Source organism: Phacochoerus africanus, chromosome 2 (assembly GCF_016906955.1).
Source record: "Phacochoerus africanus isolate WHEZ1 chromosome 2, ROS_Pafr_v1, whole genome shotgun sequence".
Classification (NCBI taxonomy): Eukaryota; Metazoa; Chordata; class Mammalia; order Artiodactyla; family Suidae; genus Phacochoerus; species Phacochoerus africanus.
The window spans coordinates 114612352-114630737 of record NC_062545.1 but is presented as its reverse complement, the minus strand read 5'-3'; the positions used below and the strand labels follow the sequence as shown (position 1 = coordinate 114630737).

Here is an 18386-nt window from a genome sequence, read left to right as displayed (position 1 = left end):
GAATTCTTCAGTGATCCATTGGTTGTTTAGTAGCATGTTGTTGAGTCTCCACGTGTTTGTGTTTTTTCCAGTTTTTTTCTTGTTGTTGACTTCCAATTGTATAGCGTTGTGGTCAGAAAAGATGCTTGATATGATTTCAATTTTCGTAAAGTTACTGAGGTTTGATTTGTAGCCCAGGATATGATCAATCTTAGAGAATGTTCAATGTGCACTTGAGAAGAATGTGTATTCTGTTGCTTTTGGATGCAATGTCCTATAAATATCAAGTCCATCTGGTTTAATGCTTCATTCAGGGCCTGTGTTTCCTTATTGATTTTCTGTCTGGATGATCTGTCCATTGCTGTAAGTGGGGTGTTAAAGTCCCCAACTATGATTGTGTTATTGTCAATTTCTCCTTTTAAGGTTGTTAGCAGTTGCCTTATATATTGTGGTGAGCCTATGTTGGGTGCATAGATATTTAAAATTATTCTATCTTCTTCTTGGATTGATCCTTTGATCATTATGTAATGTCCTTCTTTGTCCCTTAAAATATTCTTCATTTTAAAGTTTATTTTGTCTGATATGAGTATACTCCAGCTTTCTTTTGATCCCCGTTTGTGTGAAATATTTTCTTCCATCCTCTCACTTTCGATTTGTATGTGCCCCTAGAAATGAAGTGGGTTTCTTGAAGACAGCATATATATGGGTCTTTTTTTTGTATCCATTCAGCCAGTCTATGTCTTTTGGTTGGGGTGTTTAGTCCATTCACATTTAAGGTAATTGTTGATATGTATGTTCTTATTGCCATTTTATTAATTGCTTTGGATTTGTTTTTGCTGCTCTTTTTTCTTTCCTTCTTCTCTTGCTCTTTTCTGCCTATAAAAGTTCCTTTAGTATTTGTTGTAAGGCTGGTTTAGTGTTGCTGAATTCTCTCAGCTTTTGCTTATCTGTGAAGATTTTGATTTCTCCTTCAAATCTGAATGAGAGCCTTGCTGGGTAGAGTAATCTTGGTTGGAGGTTTTTTCCTTTCATCACATTAAGTATATCATCCCACTCCAGAACATTCTAACAAGCAAAATTCTATCACACCTGTGGCATGTGGAAGTTGCCAGGCTAGCAGTTGAACCAAAGCTGCAGCTGCCGACCACAGCCACAGCCACAGTATCTCCAGATCCAAGCTGCAGTTTACAGCAATGCCGGGCCAGATCCTTAACCCATTGATGGAGGCCAGGGATCAAACTCACATCCTTATGGAGACTATGTCAGGTCCTTAACTCACTGAGGCACAATGGAAACTCCCTACAAGCAAAATTCTAATTGTATCTTAACTAGAAGTATAGAGTTATTTTAGCTAAGCCTAATTGGTGGGGGGAGAGCGGGGGTAGGGTAGGGGAATAAAATTCCTTCCAATCAAGTTATCCGGGTTTAAAAGTGAAGGAGGGAGGGTGTGAAGGTGTGCTGAGTGTCTGGTGTGGAGGAGAGGAGTGCTGTACAAGAATGGGGCCTGAAGGAGGTGAGTCTGTGGTTACGAATGTTGGGAAAGGAAGGCAGCCATTCATGGACTAGCATTGTCCAGGAACATTCCCTAGTTATTAACAAGGAGAGAAAAGAAAATGAATGGTAACCTGATTAAACCAGTCAAGGTAGAGGAAAGGAGAAAGGAAACAACAACAAAAAGCAATAGAAATTGTAAATCTAAAGTGAGATGAGTTCCTGTCATGGCTCAGTGGTTAATGAATATGACTAGGAACCATGAGGTTGTGGGTTCGATCCCTGGCCTCGATCAGTGGGTTAAGGATCCATCATTGCCATGAGCTGTGCTGTAGGTTGCAGATGTGGCTCAGATGTCGCGTTGCTGTGGCTGTGGTGTAGGCTGGCAGCTGTAGCTCTGATTAGACCCCTAGCCTGGGAACCTCCATATGCTGCAGGTGCAGCCCTAAAGAAAAGGGGCAAAAAAGAAAAATAAATAAATAAAGGAAAATGTCAGTATTATTAAGGAAGAAATTGTTACAATAAGGGAACTTGGTGCTCATCTTTTAAAATTACCATAAAAAAGAATAAAACCAAAAGAAAACAGAAGAGAATTAATCAATACTGAAGCTGAAATCAAAGCAAATCAGAAATTTAAAAAAAAGTAGCTGAAAGGGAAAGGATAAGAGAAATCAAAAGCTTTATTTTTGACAAGAAGGAGAGAGTGGTCTTGCTGGTGCACATGAACAGAATACAGGTAGAGGAAGAGGGAGGGGGAAAGGATGGGACAAGCAAAGAAATGTCTGATGCAACCTCTTGGGGTTCAGGGGTCTTCTGTCTGTCTGTCTATCTTTAGGGGTTTCAGATTCTTGGCTGGTTTGGCTGGCAGCCTCATAGCATGGTTACAACCTTGGGTCCTAGAGCCAGGCTACCTGGATCCATCCCGGTTAGCCACTTGCTTCCCAGGTGATGTTGGGTATATCCATTCAGCTGTTGCTACCTTACTTCCTGAGCTATGACCCAGGGATCTTGGGAGTACCTCCCTCACAGGGTGCCGTGTAGATGTGTGTGTGTCAGCGTGCAGTGCAGCCCCAGGCAACTCCCTGGGCATGCCTGGTAAACATCAGGGGTGTCTTCAGCATCTCCATTGTTCCTTAGCAGATTTCCTAGGAGTGATGCTCCACGAGGTCATGCTTTCCTTAGCTCACTTGATCTTCCAGCAGTTCTGCTTTCATTGAATGTCCTTCCTCTGAGACACCTTCTACCAGTGCAGTATAAATATTGCTATCAAATAGGTATCAGAAAGGTTAGCATTTGCTGCATTAACTGTGTACTAGGCATTGTGCTAAGTGCTGTATGTGCTAAGTGCTTTATCTTATGTAATGTCCCTATAAAGGGGCCTTGGGAGTGTGGTCCCCATTACCATCAACAGATGTGGAAAAGGAAGCTCAAAGAACTTGAGACACTTGCCCAGGATCACCCAGCTGTAAGAATTAGGATTTGAATCTATTTGTCTAGTGTCCCTTTCCCCCATTTTTCTTGATTTCTTACTTCCCCAAAGATTGGGGATTGTTCTATTAAAGTAATGACTCTCAAAAGCACCCTGGAGCAGGGGTTAGACCTCTGAACTGTACTCCATGAGTCCAGGCTCCTAGTCTGAACTTTGCCTCTTCCTGCAGTAGGACCTCCATTGAGTAACCTGATACCTGAGCCTCAGTGTTTTTATTGGTAAATGAGGGGTCTTGGTCCAGGTGTGATCTCTGAGGTTGCTCTGTCTAAGCCCTTGGGTGTATGTGTGTGTCAGATGACTCTTAAAAAGGAGCCTCTTATGGAGTTCCAGTGGTTGGCTCAGTGGTAACAAACCTGACTAGTATCCATGAGTACGATCCCTAGCCCTGCTCAGTGGGTTAAGGATCCAGTGTTGCCATGAGCTGTGGTATAGGTCACAGATGCAGCTTGGGTCCAGCATTGCTGGCGGCTATAGCTCCCATTCCACCCCTAGCCTGGGAACTTCCATATGCCAAGGGTGCGGCCCTAAAAAGACCAAGGAAAAAAAAAAGGAACCTCTTATAAAAGGAGTTAAACATTCTCGTTTATACTGAAAGTATGAAGTGCTTCTGTGGCAACATGTGACCGCTCAGCTGACTCCGTTGCCGTTTTTGTGTGTTGTCCAGGTACTCCAGGAGCAGATCCGTGCCCGGGACAACATTAGCTATGGAACTAATTCTGCCTTAAAGACCCTGGAGATGCGGCAGCTCTCTGGCCTGGGAGATCTTCGGGGAAGAGTGGCCAGGTAGGTGGTCAGATGTTCTCGCCTCTGCCTATCAGGAGCTGTTTTTCTTCAGCTCCATGGTAGTGGGGAATATGGTCATGAAGCCCCACGGCAAATTCTTCGCCTTTTTCTAGTACATCCTGTCCTTTGCCTAGTAACGTTGGAAATTAGACCTAGTTTTCAGCAGCCCTGGTTTCTTGTGCTTCTGCCCTTGGAACTGTGTGTGCAAGAGGCCATGAGGGGGCTCTGCTAACCTCTGTAACTTGGTAGCTTAAAGTTAGGTTTACTGAGTCCAGAAATACAAAGTTGGAGCTTATAGTTTGTGTGTCTTTTTAAAACTTCACCTTTGTGGTCATTCGTTTGCATGCAGTTTTCTGAGAGGGTTGGTTCATGATGGATTGTATATTTGCAAAAGGGATCTTCCCCTCAGGATAGTAGGAACAGTGCTATTCCAGTCCCTCAGTAGGGAAAAAGTGCTCCTTGGGCCAGCAGCCCAGGAGGGTGTGAGAAATGAAGGATCTCTAAAGTATCTGTGGGCCTCTTCTGCCCTCTGCTGCTCTTAAGAGTCAAGCGCAAGTGTACATGGGAGCTGTGGAATTAATAGGCAATTTGAATCAGCCCAAGGTGAAAATGAAGGTGGTCTGCAAAAGGCGGGAGCCATAGGATCCAGGGCTTCTTTGGAGCAGACGTGGTGTTAGGGGGTATCTGTGCAGACAATATGTGAAGGGCCTGGAATATTGGGCCTGTGTATTTGTGTCTGCTGCCTGAATGTCAGTCTCATAGCAGAGAGCTCCTGGTTGCCACTCTTGTGTGATTTTCTGTCCTCATCTGGGTGAAGGATACCTCGGTGACCCCCCTTTGCTCTCTTTCTCCCTTTGCACTGTCCCTTTCAGCAGTAATCTACTGCTTGTTATTCCCCCAAGGGGCCACGTTCTATATCTTGGCCTTTGCACATGCTGTTCTCGTACCAGGTTGCGTTTTCCCCTTCTCTTCTAACTTCTCGTCAGCCTTTAAAGTTCGGCTTGTTACCTCCTCCAGAAAGTCTTCCTGGATATCCCTTCTCCTGAGCTCCCTGGCACTCTCTGTTCTATCAAGTCTCTCCGCCGTGTCTTTATGCCTTGGGGTGGAGCATATCATCATTTTTTTTGTAACCTGAGCACAGACAACAAGATCTGGAAAACAATAGCTATTCAGTCAATGTTTGGATGAATTAATGATTTCTAAAATCATTGTTATTGGACTGAAAAAACTTGAATCTTTTTTTGTGGGCATCTACTGAAAAGAAATCCCAGCTCTGTGGCACCTCTGAAACCTGGGATTTGCTGAAGAGCCTCAGAACTCCAAGGCAGAGTAGGAACTTAGGAAAACTTCAAAGATTTTCCTGGTCACTTGAGTTGCAGATGCAGAGGAAGTGAGGTCATATATTGTAAGAGGCTTAGTGGGTGCATGGGATGGAGTGAATATAGAGCAGGTGGGAGCTGTTATTATCTCAGGGACATCAGCACTGAAATTGTCCTTGTAACACTGTCCATTACAAAATGGAGACATTGTGTTGAAATACTTTCAGGAATTTTACATTTTTCTTCTGTAGTTTCTTATTAACTTTTCTACCCAGCTTGATCCTTCTCTGTAACAAATGCTTTTATTCTGAAATCATCACATAAATGTGTTGTGAGTACCACATAGTTTTGCTTTGTTTGGTGGCTGTATTCATCTTTCTCATGGAATGCTGATGAGACTTTGACCATTGAAATAAACCTCACGTGAAATAGAAACTTCTTGGTGAAGTTTTGGCTTTCTTGCATTGGTTATGTCATACTGTTGAAAGAGGATGAACTTTTATTTATTTATTTTGTCTTTTTACCTTTTCTAGGGCTGCTCCCACGGCATATGGAGGTTCCCAGGCTAGGGGTCTAATCGGAGCTATAGCTGCTGGCCTATGCCACAGGCACAGCAACTTGGGATCTGAGCCGAGTCTGCGACCTGACCTACGCCACAGCTCACGGCAACGCTGGACACTTAACTCACTGAGCAAGGCCAGGGATCGAACCTGAAACCTCATGATTCCTAGTCGGGTTTGTTAACCACTGAGCCATGACGTGAACTCCAAAAGAGGATGAACTTTTAAAGGGATATTGTTAAATTGAACCCACAGCATCATGGTTCCTGGGCAGATTCATTTCCACCACTCCACGATGGGAACTCCCTTTCCTTTCCTTTTTAGAGCAAGTTTCCGTTATTTCTTTAATCAGCCTATATTTATAATGGCTGCTTTGACATTTTTGCCTTTTAAATTTGCCCTCATAGGCAGTTTCTTATGTCTGCACTTTCCCCCGTGCTTATTTCACATTCTCCTGTTCCTTTGTATATCTTATAACTCTTGCTCAAAGCTGGACATTTTAGATAGTATATTGTAGCAATTGTGGATACTGACACCCTCAGGCTTATTTCTGTTGTTTCTTTACTGACTTAGCTAGACTATTTTAGTGATGTCTGTTTCTTCCACAATATGAAGCCTCTGATGTCAGGACTGGTGCCAGTTCAGAGGCTGCATAGTCAGCCTGTGATGAGAATGGTTTTCGAAAGGCTCTCAGCGACCTTTTCTTTCCTTCATTTTATTAAGCTGCCTGCTCTGTTGGTGTCACGCCCAAATCTTAGGCTTCATTAACTGGTGGCAGATTGCTTTACTGTTTTTTTTTTTTTCTGTTTGCTACCTTTTTTTCCTTTCCAAACATATTATTTTTAATTATTTTTATTGCGTTATTTCACAACCTCGTATTCCTGACACAATTCTTTTAAAAATTGAAGTAGAGTTAATTTACAATGTCATGATAGTTTAAGGTATACAGCACAATGATTCAGTTATGCATATATATATTATGTATTCTTTTTCTTATTCTTTTCCCTTATAGGTTATTATAAGATATTGAGTATAGTTCCCTGGGCGTTAGGGTCTTGTTGGTTATCTATTTGATATATAAGTAAGTGTGTATATGTTAATTCCATCCTCCTATCCTTCCCCCTACTTTCTCTTTGGTAACCATAAGTTTGTTTTTTTGTGTCTCTGGGTCTATTTCTGTTTTGTAAACAAGCTCATTTGTGTCTTTTTTTTTCAGATTCCATATATGTGACATCATATGATATTTGTCTTTTCTCTATATGGCTTACTTAGTATGATAATCTCTAGGTCCATCCATATTGCTGCACATGGCATTATTTCATTCTTTTATATGACTGAGTAATAGTTCATTGTATATATTACATTTTCTTCATCCTTTTGTCTGTTGATGGACATTGAGGTTGTTTCCAGGTCTTGGCTATTATGAATAGCGCTGCTGTGAACATAGGGGTGCACGGATCTTTTCAAATTGATGTTTTGTTTGGATATATGCCCAGGAGTGAGATTGCAGGATCATACGGTGACTCTATTTTTAGTTTTTTAAGGAACCTCCATACTGTTCTTCATAATAGTTGCACCAATTTGCATTCCCACCAACAGTGTAGGAGGGCTCCCTTTTCTCCACACCCTCTCTGGCATTTATTATTTGCAGACGTTTTGATGATGGCCATTCTGACCAGAGTCAGGTTCAGGTGATATCTCATTGTAGTTTTGATTTGCATTCTTTAATAATTAGTGATATTGAGCATTTTTTCTTGTGCCTGAATGGCATTGCCATTTAAATGTCATATGCTACCATGTCACAAGTTATGAGATCTGCCTGAGCATGTTGCCCAAGTCATGTCTCTTGTTAGACCTTTGGGACTCTGGGACTTCTGTTCGGCACACCTCCCTGCCATCATTGATCAAACAGCCAAATGATAGAGTCATTCTGCCACCTGATGGTCACGACCAAGAAGTGTACTTGGGAAATAACAGCTGCCCAAAGACCTGCAAAGGGAGATTTTGGAATGAGTGCATTATCATCTCATCTATAATATAACATCAGGTTGAAATAGAACAATTGGCCAGATTTATTGCAAGTTCTTGCTGAACTAAAGCTGTTGAGTCATGCCCACAGCTATATTTGAGCCCTGAGGCTATATTCTATGAGTATGTTTTTTGAAGAGAGAGCAATGATGTCTTCGATTTCCTGCTAGTTGGGAGAGCAGTATTGCTTATCCCTTTTTCTTATGTATACATTTATTTTGAAATAATTTTAAACTTAAAGAAAATTTGCAGGATTCACCAGTTATTAATATTTTATCCCACTCACTTTATTATTCTTTCATGTATCATTTTTTTTTCCTGAAACATTTGAGAGTACATTGTTTTTAACATTAGAAGACCAGAGTTGATTTCACTGTGTCTGTGTTCTGATGGGAGGCTTTGATATCCCACCCTGAACCCCTCCCCACATCCTCTGCGTGCACTGCCCCTTTACTTGTTAAGGGACAGAAGCAGTATGTGCTTGTGGTAAACAGCATGGAAAGAAGAAAAATGAAGGCTCATCAGGTCCTAGCTTTGTTTTACTCCTTAGAGATAACTCACGTGAACATTTTGGCGTCTGTCCTTTTAGACTTTTCTTATGCATAGGTGTAAGATAATAATCTCTCATTATAGTAATATAATGATTTGTAGCTTAAGAATTACCTAACAGTATGATTTAAATTATGCACAGTATTATACATACTGTTCTGCCCTTGTTTCTGTATAACAGTATATTGTGGGCCTCCTTCCAGTATACACACAAATCTGGCATACCTTTTAACTGGATATAAAGTATTCTCGGAGTTCCCGTCATGGCGCAGTGATTAACGAGTCCGACTAGGAACCATGAGGTTGCGGGTTCGGTCCCTGCCCTTGCTCAGTGGGTTAACGATCCAGCGTTGCCGTGAGCTGTGGTGTAGGTCGCAGACGCGGCTCGAATCCCGCGTTGCTGTGGCTCTGGTGTAGGCCGGTGGCTGCAGCTCCGATTCAACCCCTAGCCTGGGAATCTCCATATGCCGAGGGAGCGGCCCAAAGAAATAGCAAAAAGACAAAAAAAAAAAAAAAGTATTCTGATCCATGTATGTACCATAATTTAAAGCATTTAGCCTCTCCTATATCAATGGAAGTTTACATTGTAGTATTGGTGTTTCCAAGTGGGACACAATATGGAAATCAATCTACAGCTAGTGCAAATCTGTGAGCCATGCGCTTTGGGATAATGTTGGGACCTTTCAAGTAACTTCTTCAAACATAGTCTGTCCCTTGAACAGCTTTGTAAAGATGATGAACTGGCTTGATGTAGTGATACTTGGACGTTTCCATCCAATAAACTTATGTTTGGATTGGAAAACAATACCTTTCTATAATATTTTTGTATTTTATGGATGTTAAAAAACCTCAGATTTCCCCAGATATGATTTAAATAATGTTTTGCTTTAAAATTATGAATTCCAAAAGAAGGGCCAATATTTGGTATTTTTTTAACCATCACTTGTGAAATAGGGATGATTTTTGAGGACTAACTGAAATAATATATGTACTGTGTCTTGTACAGTGCCCGGCATATAGTAAATGTTTCTTATATTCATTCCTTTGCAAATATTTATGAGCCCCTTGTACATGCAAGGCAATGTAGGGGTTTAATAATGAAAAAGGCAGGTTTTGTTCCTCCTTGCATGTGGTTTATATTCTCTCTAGCAGGAGAGATGGACATTAAACAACTTATTGCAAAGTAATTTAATTTCACCTATGATTCTGATAATCTATTTGTAGATTTTGGGGGGGTTCTATAGAAATGTACATATCATCTGAAAATAATGACAATTTAATTTCTTCTTTTCGGATCTTCATATCCTTAGTCTCTTTTTCTTGTCATCTTGCACTGGCTAAAATTTTTAATACAGTTAAGAAATTATGATATTGGGCATTTCTCATTTTCAATTTTAATGAGAATGCTTCCAGAGTTTCTCCATTTTGGCTGGTAATAAACAAGGATTTATCAGATTAAGGACATTTTCTTACATTCCTAATTTTCTAAGAATCTCTGTTATGTGTATCTAGTCTTCTCAAATTTTGTTATTTTTAAATTTGTATGTATTTATTTATTTATTTTTGCTTTTTATGGCCATACCTGCGGCACATGGAGGTTCCCAGGCTAGGTGCCGAATTGGATCTTCAGCTGCCAGCCTATACCACAGCCACAGCAATGTGGGATCTGAGCTGCATCTGTGACCTACCCCACAACTAATGGCAATGCTGATCCTTAACCCACTGAGTGAGGCCAGGGATCAAACCCAAAACCTCATGGTTACTCATTGGATTTGTTTCTGCTGCACCACAACAGGAACTCCTCAATTTTTTTTTTTTTTTGATTGCTTTGGATTTGTTTTTGTTTCTTTTTAATTCCCTTCTTCTCTTGTTCACTCCTCTTCTGGTTTGATGACTATCTTTAGTGTTGTATTTGAGTTGATTTTTCTTATTTGTGTATCAATTGCAGATTTTTGGTTTGCAGTTATTCTGAAGTTTTGATAGAAGAATCTATGTAAATACAAGATTGTTTTAAGTTGTTGGTTTCTTAATTGCAAGTGCATCTCCAGTGTCCTGCATTTGTACCCTTTTTCTCACAATTTCTGACTTTGGTGGCATAATTGTGTGTGGATGATTTCATATATACAGTAAAGACTGTATATATACCTTTACTGGTGAGCCTTGTCATTTGTGGAATTTTTGTTTGTGGTTGCGGCCTTTTCTTTTCTGTCTAGAGAAGTTCCTTTAATATTTGTTGTAAAGCTGGTTTAATGTTGAATTCTCTTAGCTTTTGCTTATCTGTGAAGCTTTTGATTTCTCCTGCAAATCTGAATGAGAGCCTTGCTGGGTAAAGTAATCTTGGTTGGAGGTGTCTTTCTTTCATCACCTTAAGTATATCATGCCACTCCCTTCTGGCCTGCAGAGTTTCTGCTGAAAAATCTGCTGATAACCTTATCAGGGTTCCCTTGTATGTTATTTGTTTCATTTCCCTAGCTGCTTTCAAGACTTTCTCTGTCTTTAATTTTGGTCAGTTTGATTAATATGTGTCTTGGGTGTTCCTCCTTGGGTTTATTTTATATGGTACTTGTTGCCCTTCCTGGATTTGAGTGAGTGGTTCCTTTCCCATGTGAGGGAAGTTTTCGGCTATTATCTCTTGGAATATTTTTTCTGTCCCCTTCTCTCTCTCTTCTCCTTCTGGCACCCCTATAATATGGATGTTGGTGCGTTTAACATTGTCCCAGAGTTCTCTGAGACTCTCTTCATTTGTTTTCAATCTTTTTTCTCTTTTCTGTTCTGCATCCATAATTTCCACTAATCTGTCCTCCACCTCTCTTACTCATTCTTCTGCCTCCTATGTTCTCTTGTTGGCTGCTTCTAATGAATTTTTTATTTCAGGTATTGTATTTTGCATCTCTTCTTGTTTAAGTTTTATATCTTGTATCTCTTTGCTCATTGTTTCCTATAAATTACCCATTTTTTGCCTCCAGTTTATTTCCAATGTCTTGCATCATCTTCAGCATCAACAATCTAAAGTCTTTTTCCTGGAGGCTGAGAATCTCCTGATCACTTAGCTGTTTTTCTGGGGTTTTTCTTTCTCCCTCATCTGAGTTACAGTTCTCTGTCTTTTCATTTTTATAGGTTTTTGGTGTGGTGACCTTTCTACAATAATAGAGTTATAGCCTCTCTTACTTCTGGCATCTGCCCCCCCCCTTGTGGCTGAAGTAAGTATGGGGGGCTTGCTGTAGGCTTCCTGATGGGAGGGGCTGATGCCTGTGCACTGGTAGGTGGAGCTGATTCCTATCCCTCTGGTGGGTGGGGCTTTGTCTCTGGGTGAGATTAGAGGCGGCTGTGTGCCTGAGGGGTCTTTAGACAACCTGTTTACTGATGGGCAGTGCTGTGATCCCACCTAGATTGTTGTTTGCCCTGGGGCTTCTCAGCGTTGATGGGTGGGACCAGATTTACCCAAAATGGCCACCTCCGGAGAAAGGCATACTGCTGAATGTTTCCGAGAGCTTTGCTTCCAATGTCCTTCCCTCACAACAAGCCACATTCACACCTGCTTTCCTAGGATGTCCTCTAAGAACTGCAGTCAGGTTTGACCTAGATTTCTATGGAGACTTTGCTTTGCCCTGGGACCCAGTGCACGTGAAAGTCCATGTGCGCCTTTTAAGAATGGGGTCTCTGTTTCCCCCAGTCCCATGGCGCTCCTGTGCATAAGCCCCACTGGCCTTCAATGCCAGATGCTCCAGGGGCTTTTTCTCCCAGTGCCAGATCCCCACACGTGGGAATTTCATGTGGGGCTCAGAATTCTCTGTCCTGTAGGTGAGTCTCTGTGAATCAGTTACTTTCCAGTCTGTGGGGAGTCTCACCTGGGAGGTATGGGGTTGCTTATATCACGTAGTCCCCCCTCCTACCTCTTGATGTGGCCTCCTCTTTGTCTTCTGGGGTAGGATATCTTTTTGAAAGTTTCTGGTCCATTTGGTTGAAGATTGGTCAGCATTTAGTTGTAAATTTTGTTGTTTTTAGGAGAGAAGTTGAGGTCTATTCCTTCTATTCCGCCATCTTAATCCCATCTCTCTCAAACTTTTTTTTTGTATCTGTTCAAATCACCAGATAATTTTTCTCTTTGAATCTGTTAATGTAAATTTAGCAAGGTGGCTACACATACTAACGTCCAAAAGTCAGTTTCCTTACTGTAAACCAGTAGCAAACAACTAGAAAAGATACTTAAGATGAAGATATCATTTAAAATAAAATCAGAGAATGTGTAATAACTAGGCATATATCTAACAAAAATTGTTCAAGACTTCTACAGGGAAAAATTTTAAACATTTGATTAAGAAATAATAAGAAAACAGGAGTTCCGTGGTGGCCTAGCAATTAAAGATTCAGTGTTATGGGTGTTGTGGCTCAGGTTTGACTCCTGGCCCAGGATCAGAACTTCTGCATGCCATGTGTGTGGCAAAAAAAAAAAAAAAAAAAAAAATCCAGGATGCTTCTAAAGATGAACAAGGACAAGAGAATTTTTCTACCAGATAGCAAGACTTGTTATGAAACTGTAGTAATTAAGATGGTATGTTATTGGATTAGTGATAGAGAAATTGAACAGTGGAATAGGATAGAAAGTCCAGAAATTGGACCATACATATATGGGACTTTAATATATGTCATAGATGACATAGCAAATCAGTGGAGAAAGGAGAGATTGTTTGGTAAATGGAGCTAGAAAATTTATTAATCACATTAAAAAAGATTTATTATTTTTCCTACTTCATACCAGCTACAAAATCCACTCCAGTCGAGTGAAGGACTTAAATGCTGTAGACTAAGGAGTTCCCTTGTGGCACAGCAGGTTAAGGATCTGGTATTGTCACTGTAACAGCTTGGGTCACTGCTGTGGCATGGGTTTGATCCCTGGCCCAGAACATCTGCATGCCACAGACACTGCCAAAAAAAGAAAAATAAATAAATATAAGACTTTAAATTTTTAGTAGAAAAATATAGATGAAGATCTTTTAGACGTTTAGGTAGGAGAGGGTTTCTTCTTGATGTAAAAGGTTTTGATGGATTTGATTATATTAAAATTTAAAATGTTGCTCATCATTCTTTAAGAAGAAAATAAGTTAAAAGTTGAGGAAGCTATTGGATGGTAAAAGGTTATTGTAAAGAATATATGAAAACCTCAGCCATAAAAAAGAACAAAATAATGCCATTTGTAGCAACTTGGATAGAACTAGAGATTCTCATACTAAGTGAAGTAAATCAGAAAGAGAAAGATATCATATATAGCACTTATATGGGGAATCTAATGTATGGCACGAATGAACCTATCTACAGAATAGAAACAAACTCATGGACATGAAGAACAGACTTATGGTTGCCAAGGGGGAGGGGGAGAGAGTGGGATGGACTAGAAGTTTGGGGTTAGTAGGTGCAAACTATTGCCTTTAGAATGGATAAGCAATGAGGTCCTGCTGTGTAACACAGGGAACTATATCCAACCACTTGTGACAGAACATGATGGAAGATAATATGAGAAAAAGATTGTATATGTATGTATAACCGGGTCCCTTTGCTGTACTGCAGAAACTGACAGAACGTTGTAAATCAAGTATAATTAAAAAACAAAACAAAACATTTAAACCGTACATGTTGAAAACTGATAGCAAGCAAAGAAGAGTAGCATTGAGGCATTCATGTACTGTAAAATACCAATGTAGATGTTTTATTTATTTTGTCTTTTTCCATTTCTTAGGCTGCTCCCGCGGCATATGGAGGTTCCCAGGCTAGGGACTGAATTGGAGCTGCAGCCGCCAGCCTACACTAGAGCCACAGCAACAGGGGATCCGAGCAGCATCTGCAACCTACACCACAGCTCACAGCAATGCCGGATCCTTAACCCACTGAGCAAGGCCAGGGATCGAACCCGCAACCTCATGGTTCCTAGTCGGATTTGTTAACCACTGAGCCACGACGGGAACTCCCAAACATATTTATTTATTTATTTATTTTGTATTTTTGCCAATGTAGATGTTTTAGAAAGCATAAGTGAACCTATTTCAAGGAAAAAAAAAAAAGAACATATGAAAACCACATACAAGTTAATAAGAACAATGAAAACAACCCATTATAATGATGGGTAAAAGACATGAACTGACATCTGACCAAAGAAGAAACGCATACGGCCAGTAAACCTGTGAAGAGATTCAACCTCATTGTTGATGCTGAAATGAAAATACAAAAACATAACGATGTCTGCTTTTTGCACCCAGTTGATTGGCATCTGAAACATCTGAAAAAGCCAAGCCTTAGAGAGAGTGTACGTGGGCAGGATCTCTTACCCGTTGCTGTGGGAGTATAAATTAGTGGAGTCTGATATTACCTCCCAGTGCTGAGCCTTCACATACTCTGTGATCCATCAGTTTCTGCCCAAGAAAAATTATTATACTGGCACCACAGGAGGGCATGTTCACAGCAGCATTGTTCACAATAGCAAAATCCTGAAATAACCCAAAGTGCCCAGTGGTGGAAATTTGGACAAATAAATTATAACAAACAATAGAACGTCATTCCTGTAGTTAAAGTGAATAGCTGTAGTGGTGTATAATAATATAGATGAATCTTAGCAATAAGTGAAAAAATAAGTGTCAAGATACAGCATATAACAGTGCCATTTATAAAAGTTGAATTCAACTAAAAAGCACATACACATACTTTTAAGAAATATATTTGATACATACATACACACACACGCGTGTGTATAGGTGCAACATAGTCTTAAAAAGAAAATGAGGGAATGATGACAGGCTTTACTTTCATAGAAGTGGTTATTAAAAAATAATTAACTGGTTATACTGAGCCCTGCATGAGAGTGTGTCATGAAACAAGGATTAAAAGATTAATGATAATAAGGATTAATAATGGTAATAATAGTAACATTTAATTATAAGAAGTTCAGCAAAAAAGAAATACGGAGCATCCTGAAAGTGTGCAGTTGCTCTTCCTGATCTGTTCTGGGGGTTCCAGGAAGGAAGTGACTTGTGTGCTTAGCTCTGAGGGATGAAAAGTAACAAGCAGGTGAAGACGTCAGGGAAGAGCACTTTAGGTGGAGAGAACAGCCTGGGTCAATGCCTTGAAGTGGAAAGGAGTGGAGTAAGTTCAAAGCCCTGTAGTGTAATTACTGTGGCTGAGTGCAGAGGAAAAAAAGGGACAGAATATAAGAGATGATCCAGGGAGATAGGTGGGTAGGGACCTACTCTTTCTGAGCATTTTATTTTATTTTGTCTTTTTAGGGCCGCACCCACGGCATATGGAGGTTCCCAGACTAGGGGTCTAATCAGAGCTGTGGCTGCCAGCCTACGCCAGAGCCACAGCAATGTGGGATCCGAGCCGCGTCTGCGACCTACGCCACAGCTCACGGCAAGGGGGACTCCTTTCTGAGCATTTTAAAGGATTTTGTTTTTTTGTCTGAAAACAACAGAAAATTGTTCAAGGAATTTATACAAAATTTAATTGCTTTGATTTTTCTTTGGTCACACTTTTGTTTCTTTGGGGTTAATACCTAGATTGAAAGGTACATAGAAATATATTCATGTTTCAAGATTTGGGGTGTATAACTATCAGGGTGCCTCTAGAAAACTTGTAAAATTTACTTTTCCACTTGTAGTGTGTGATATAGCTTGAGTCTATAAACTCCAACATGAGGCAGTGAACATTAAAAAAGTTTTCTAATAGTGAAGGATAATGTCATAATCGTTGCTTTGTGTCTTTTTTAATGACTATTAAAATAAAAAATGCATATGTGCAGTTTGGCAGATTGTGTTTTAAAATATTAAAAAATAATTTAGCCAATATTTTAAAAACTTTTTGTCCTAATACATTTTTTTCCTGTTACTTCCAAAAAAGATTATAAATTATAGCATTTTAACCAAATGATCGAGCTAAGCATGTTGTTCAACTTGAAGAAAATGTGAGTCAGTACCAAGTAAGGACTCAAGAAGACTGGAATAAGTGAACTGGTAGCTTAATTTCTTCAGAGTCTACAAAAAATTATATTTTCCAAATTTTTTTCTGTTTGCTCACCATTGTTTCTTGCATCCTACTCCTTCTCTCTGGGTGCTCTTTTCTTGTTACTGAAGTACATTATTTAATGACTTTCAGTACGTGTGTGGGGGTGACACATTTCTTAGTCGTTGTATATCTGAAACTGTCTCTTATTCTTGAGGATAGGTTGTTTTTTTCAATCCTTAGAAGATATTTTCCCACTATCTTCTGATATTTATTGTCTTCTCATATCTATTAATAGTCTTCTGATACCTATTGTGTGCTGTCAGTTTTATAGTTAGTCAAAAAATTCATTTTGTCTTTAGTCTCTGGTAGCTTGTAAGATTTTATCATTATCATGGGTTATCTGAATTTCACCATGCTCTGTTAATGTGTACTTATGCCACTTTCAATGCATTGAATATATTGAAACTCATATGTTTCTGTAGTCTTAGAAAAGTGTCAACATAGGAGTTCCCGTCATGGTGCAGTGGAAACGAATCCGACTAGGAACCATGAGGTTGTGGGTTCGATACTTGCCTCTCTCAGTGGGTTAAGGATCCAGCTTTCCTGTGAGCTGTGGTGTAGGTCACAGACGAGGCTTGGATCCCTAATTGCTGTGGTTCTGGCGTAGGCCGGCAGCTGTAGCTCCAGTTTGACCTCTAGCCTGGGAACCTCCATATGCCTTGGGTGTGGCCCTAAAAAGACAAAAGACCAAAAAAAAAAAAAAAGTGTCAACACTGACACCTGAGATACTGCTTCTTTGCCATTCTCTCCATTTATGCTTTTGGAACTCCTCAATTTCTCTGTGACTTATGTTAGTGTCTCTTTGTTGGTCCTCCATCTTTCTTAACTATTTTTCCTTGTTTTGAATCTCTGTCTTTGCTGCATTCTGAGTGAGCTCTCCTTGCTACTGTCTTCTAATTCCCTGATTCTTGCTACTGTCTCCTTGCTACTGTCTTCTAATTCCCTGATTCTTCCTTTAATCATGTCCAGTCTAAAATTTGTGAGGTCTATTAAGAAAACTGTTTAGTTTATTTCTAGGATTTCTAATATTTTCTCTTATCTGCTTGTTCTTTTTTTCTCTCTCCTTTTTAAAAATAGTTGAGTGTTCTCTTGATGGATGAGTACCTTAAACATATGTATTTTAAAGTCATTTGATCCCAGGTCATACATGTGAATTGAAAGAAAGCTGACAGTAGCAAGAGTAGAGGCACACAAGTTTGGGCTTGTGTCATTTACTTTTGCCTTTAGGCCTGTTAAGCCTGATGTCTATATATGCCTTCCTCTCCAGGACGGAATGCTGCCCATATGCTCACCTCTACAGCCTGGTCTTCATGATGGGCTGCCCAGATTGCATGGTCCCTCACTGACTCCTGCTTAACCATGAAGTCTCTACTAGAACCCAGTAGCAAACTGTCAGCTCCTTCTCCAAGCAGAAATAATTGTCTTGGAACAGAGGCTTCATACCCAGCTTATCAGCCACAGATACCTTGGGCCGCTTTGGAACTGCCAAGCTATAAGGCCCAAGGGCAGAGCAGCTGGGACCAGCTGCAGAGCCTTCCCCTGTTCCGGACTGCACCCAAAGCATCCAGCCTTACAGATGTTTTGGTAAAAGGTTAGGTAAAATCTAAAGAGGCCCCAGACTTGAGAGGATGGAGATGGTACTGCAGACCATATCCGGCTCGTTCGCTCTGTAAGCTTTTTGTAATTGGGCTCTTACCACATATTCAATTTTGCACTCGTGAGCATCATAAAGCCTTTGTTGCTTTGATGGTTACCCTTCGTCTGATTAAGCAACATCCCTGTGGTTTAACTTAAAAACCATAATGAGAGCAGCTCTCTGAATTCATTCGAATCTCTTTAAAAAGAATGATTCATGGTGCAGTTTCTCTGAGCGGGGTCGTGCACTTTATAGTGTGTGAGGAAGCTTTAGCGCATGTTTTAAAACTTTAATAAGAATTAGCTTTGTTGTTTGCCTGCATAGATGTGACGCCAGCATAGCCAGACTCTCTGCAGAGCACAAAACGACCTATGAGGGGCTCCAGCACTTGAACAAAGAGCAGCAAGCTGCCAAACTTATCTTGGAAACGAAAATCAAGGATGCAGAGGGACAGGTATGACCTGTTTCAGGTAGCTTTTTGAAAGTGGGCAGTAGGTTATCTA

The 18386-nt window shown here is 40.3% G+C and overlaps 1 protein-coding gene across 2 annotated transcripts in view; it reads left to right on the top strand.

Moving 5' to 3' along the window:
• Positions 1–18386, top strand: part of FAM81A (family with sequence similarity 81 member A) — a 69528-nt gene that overhangs the window by 35872 nt on the left and 15270 nt on the right. For both annotated transcript variants that reach the window (XM_047766222.1, XM_047766221.1), the window contains exons 4-5: positions 3624–3742; positions 18208–18337. In XM_047766222.1, the coding sequence (XP_047622178.1) occupies positions 3624–3742; positions 18208–18337 (249 nt within the window). The remainder of the gene's footprint in view (positions 1–3623; positions 3743–18207; positions 18338–18386) is intronic.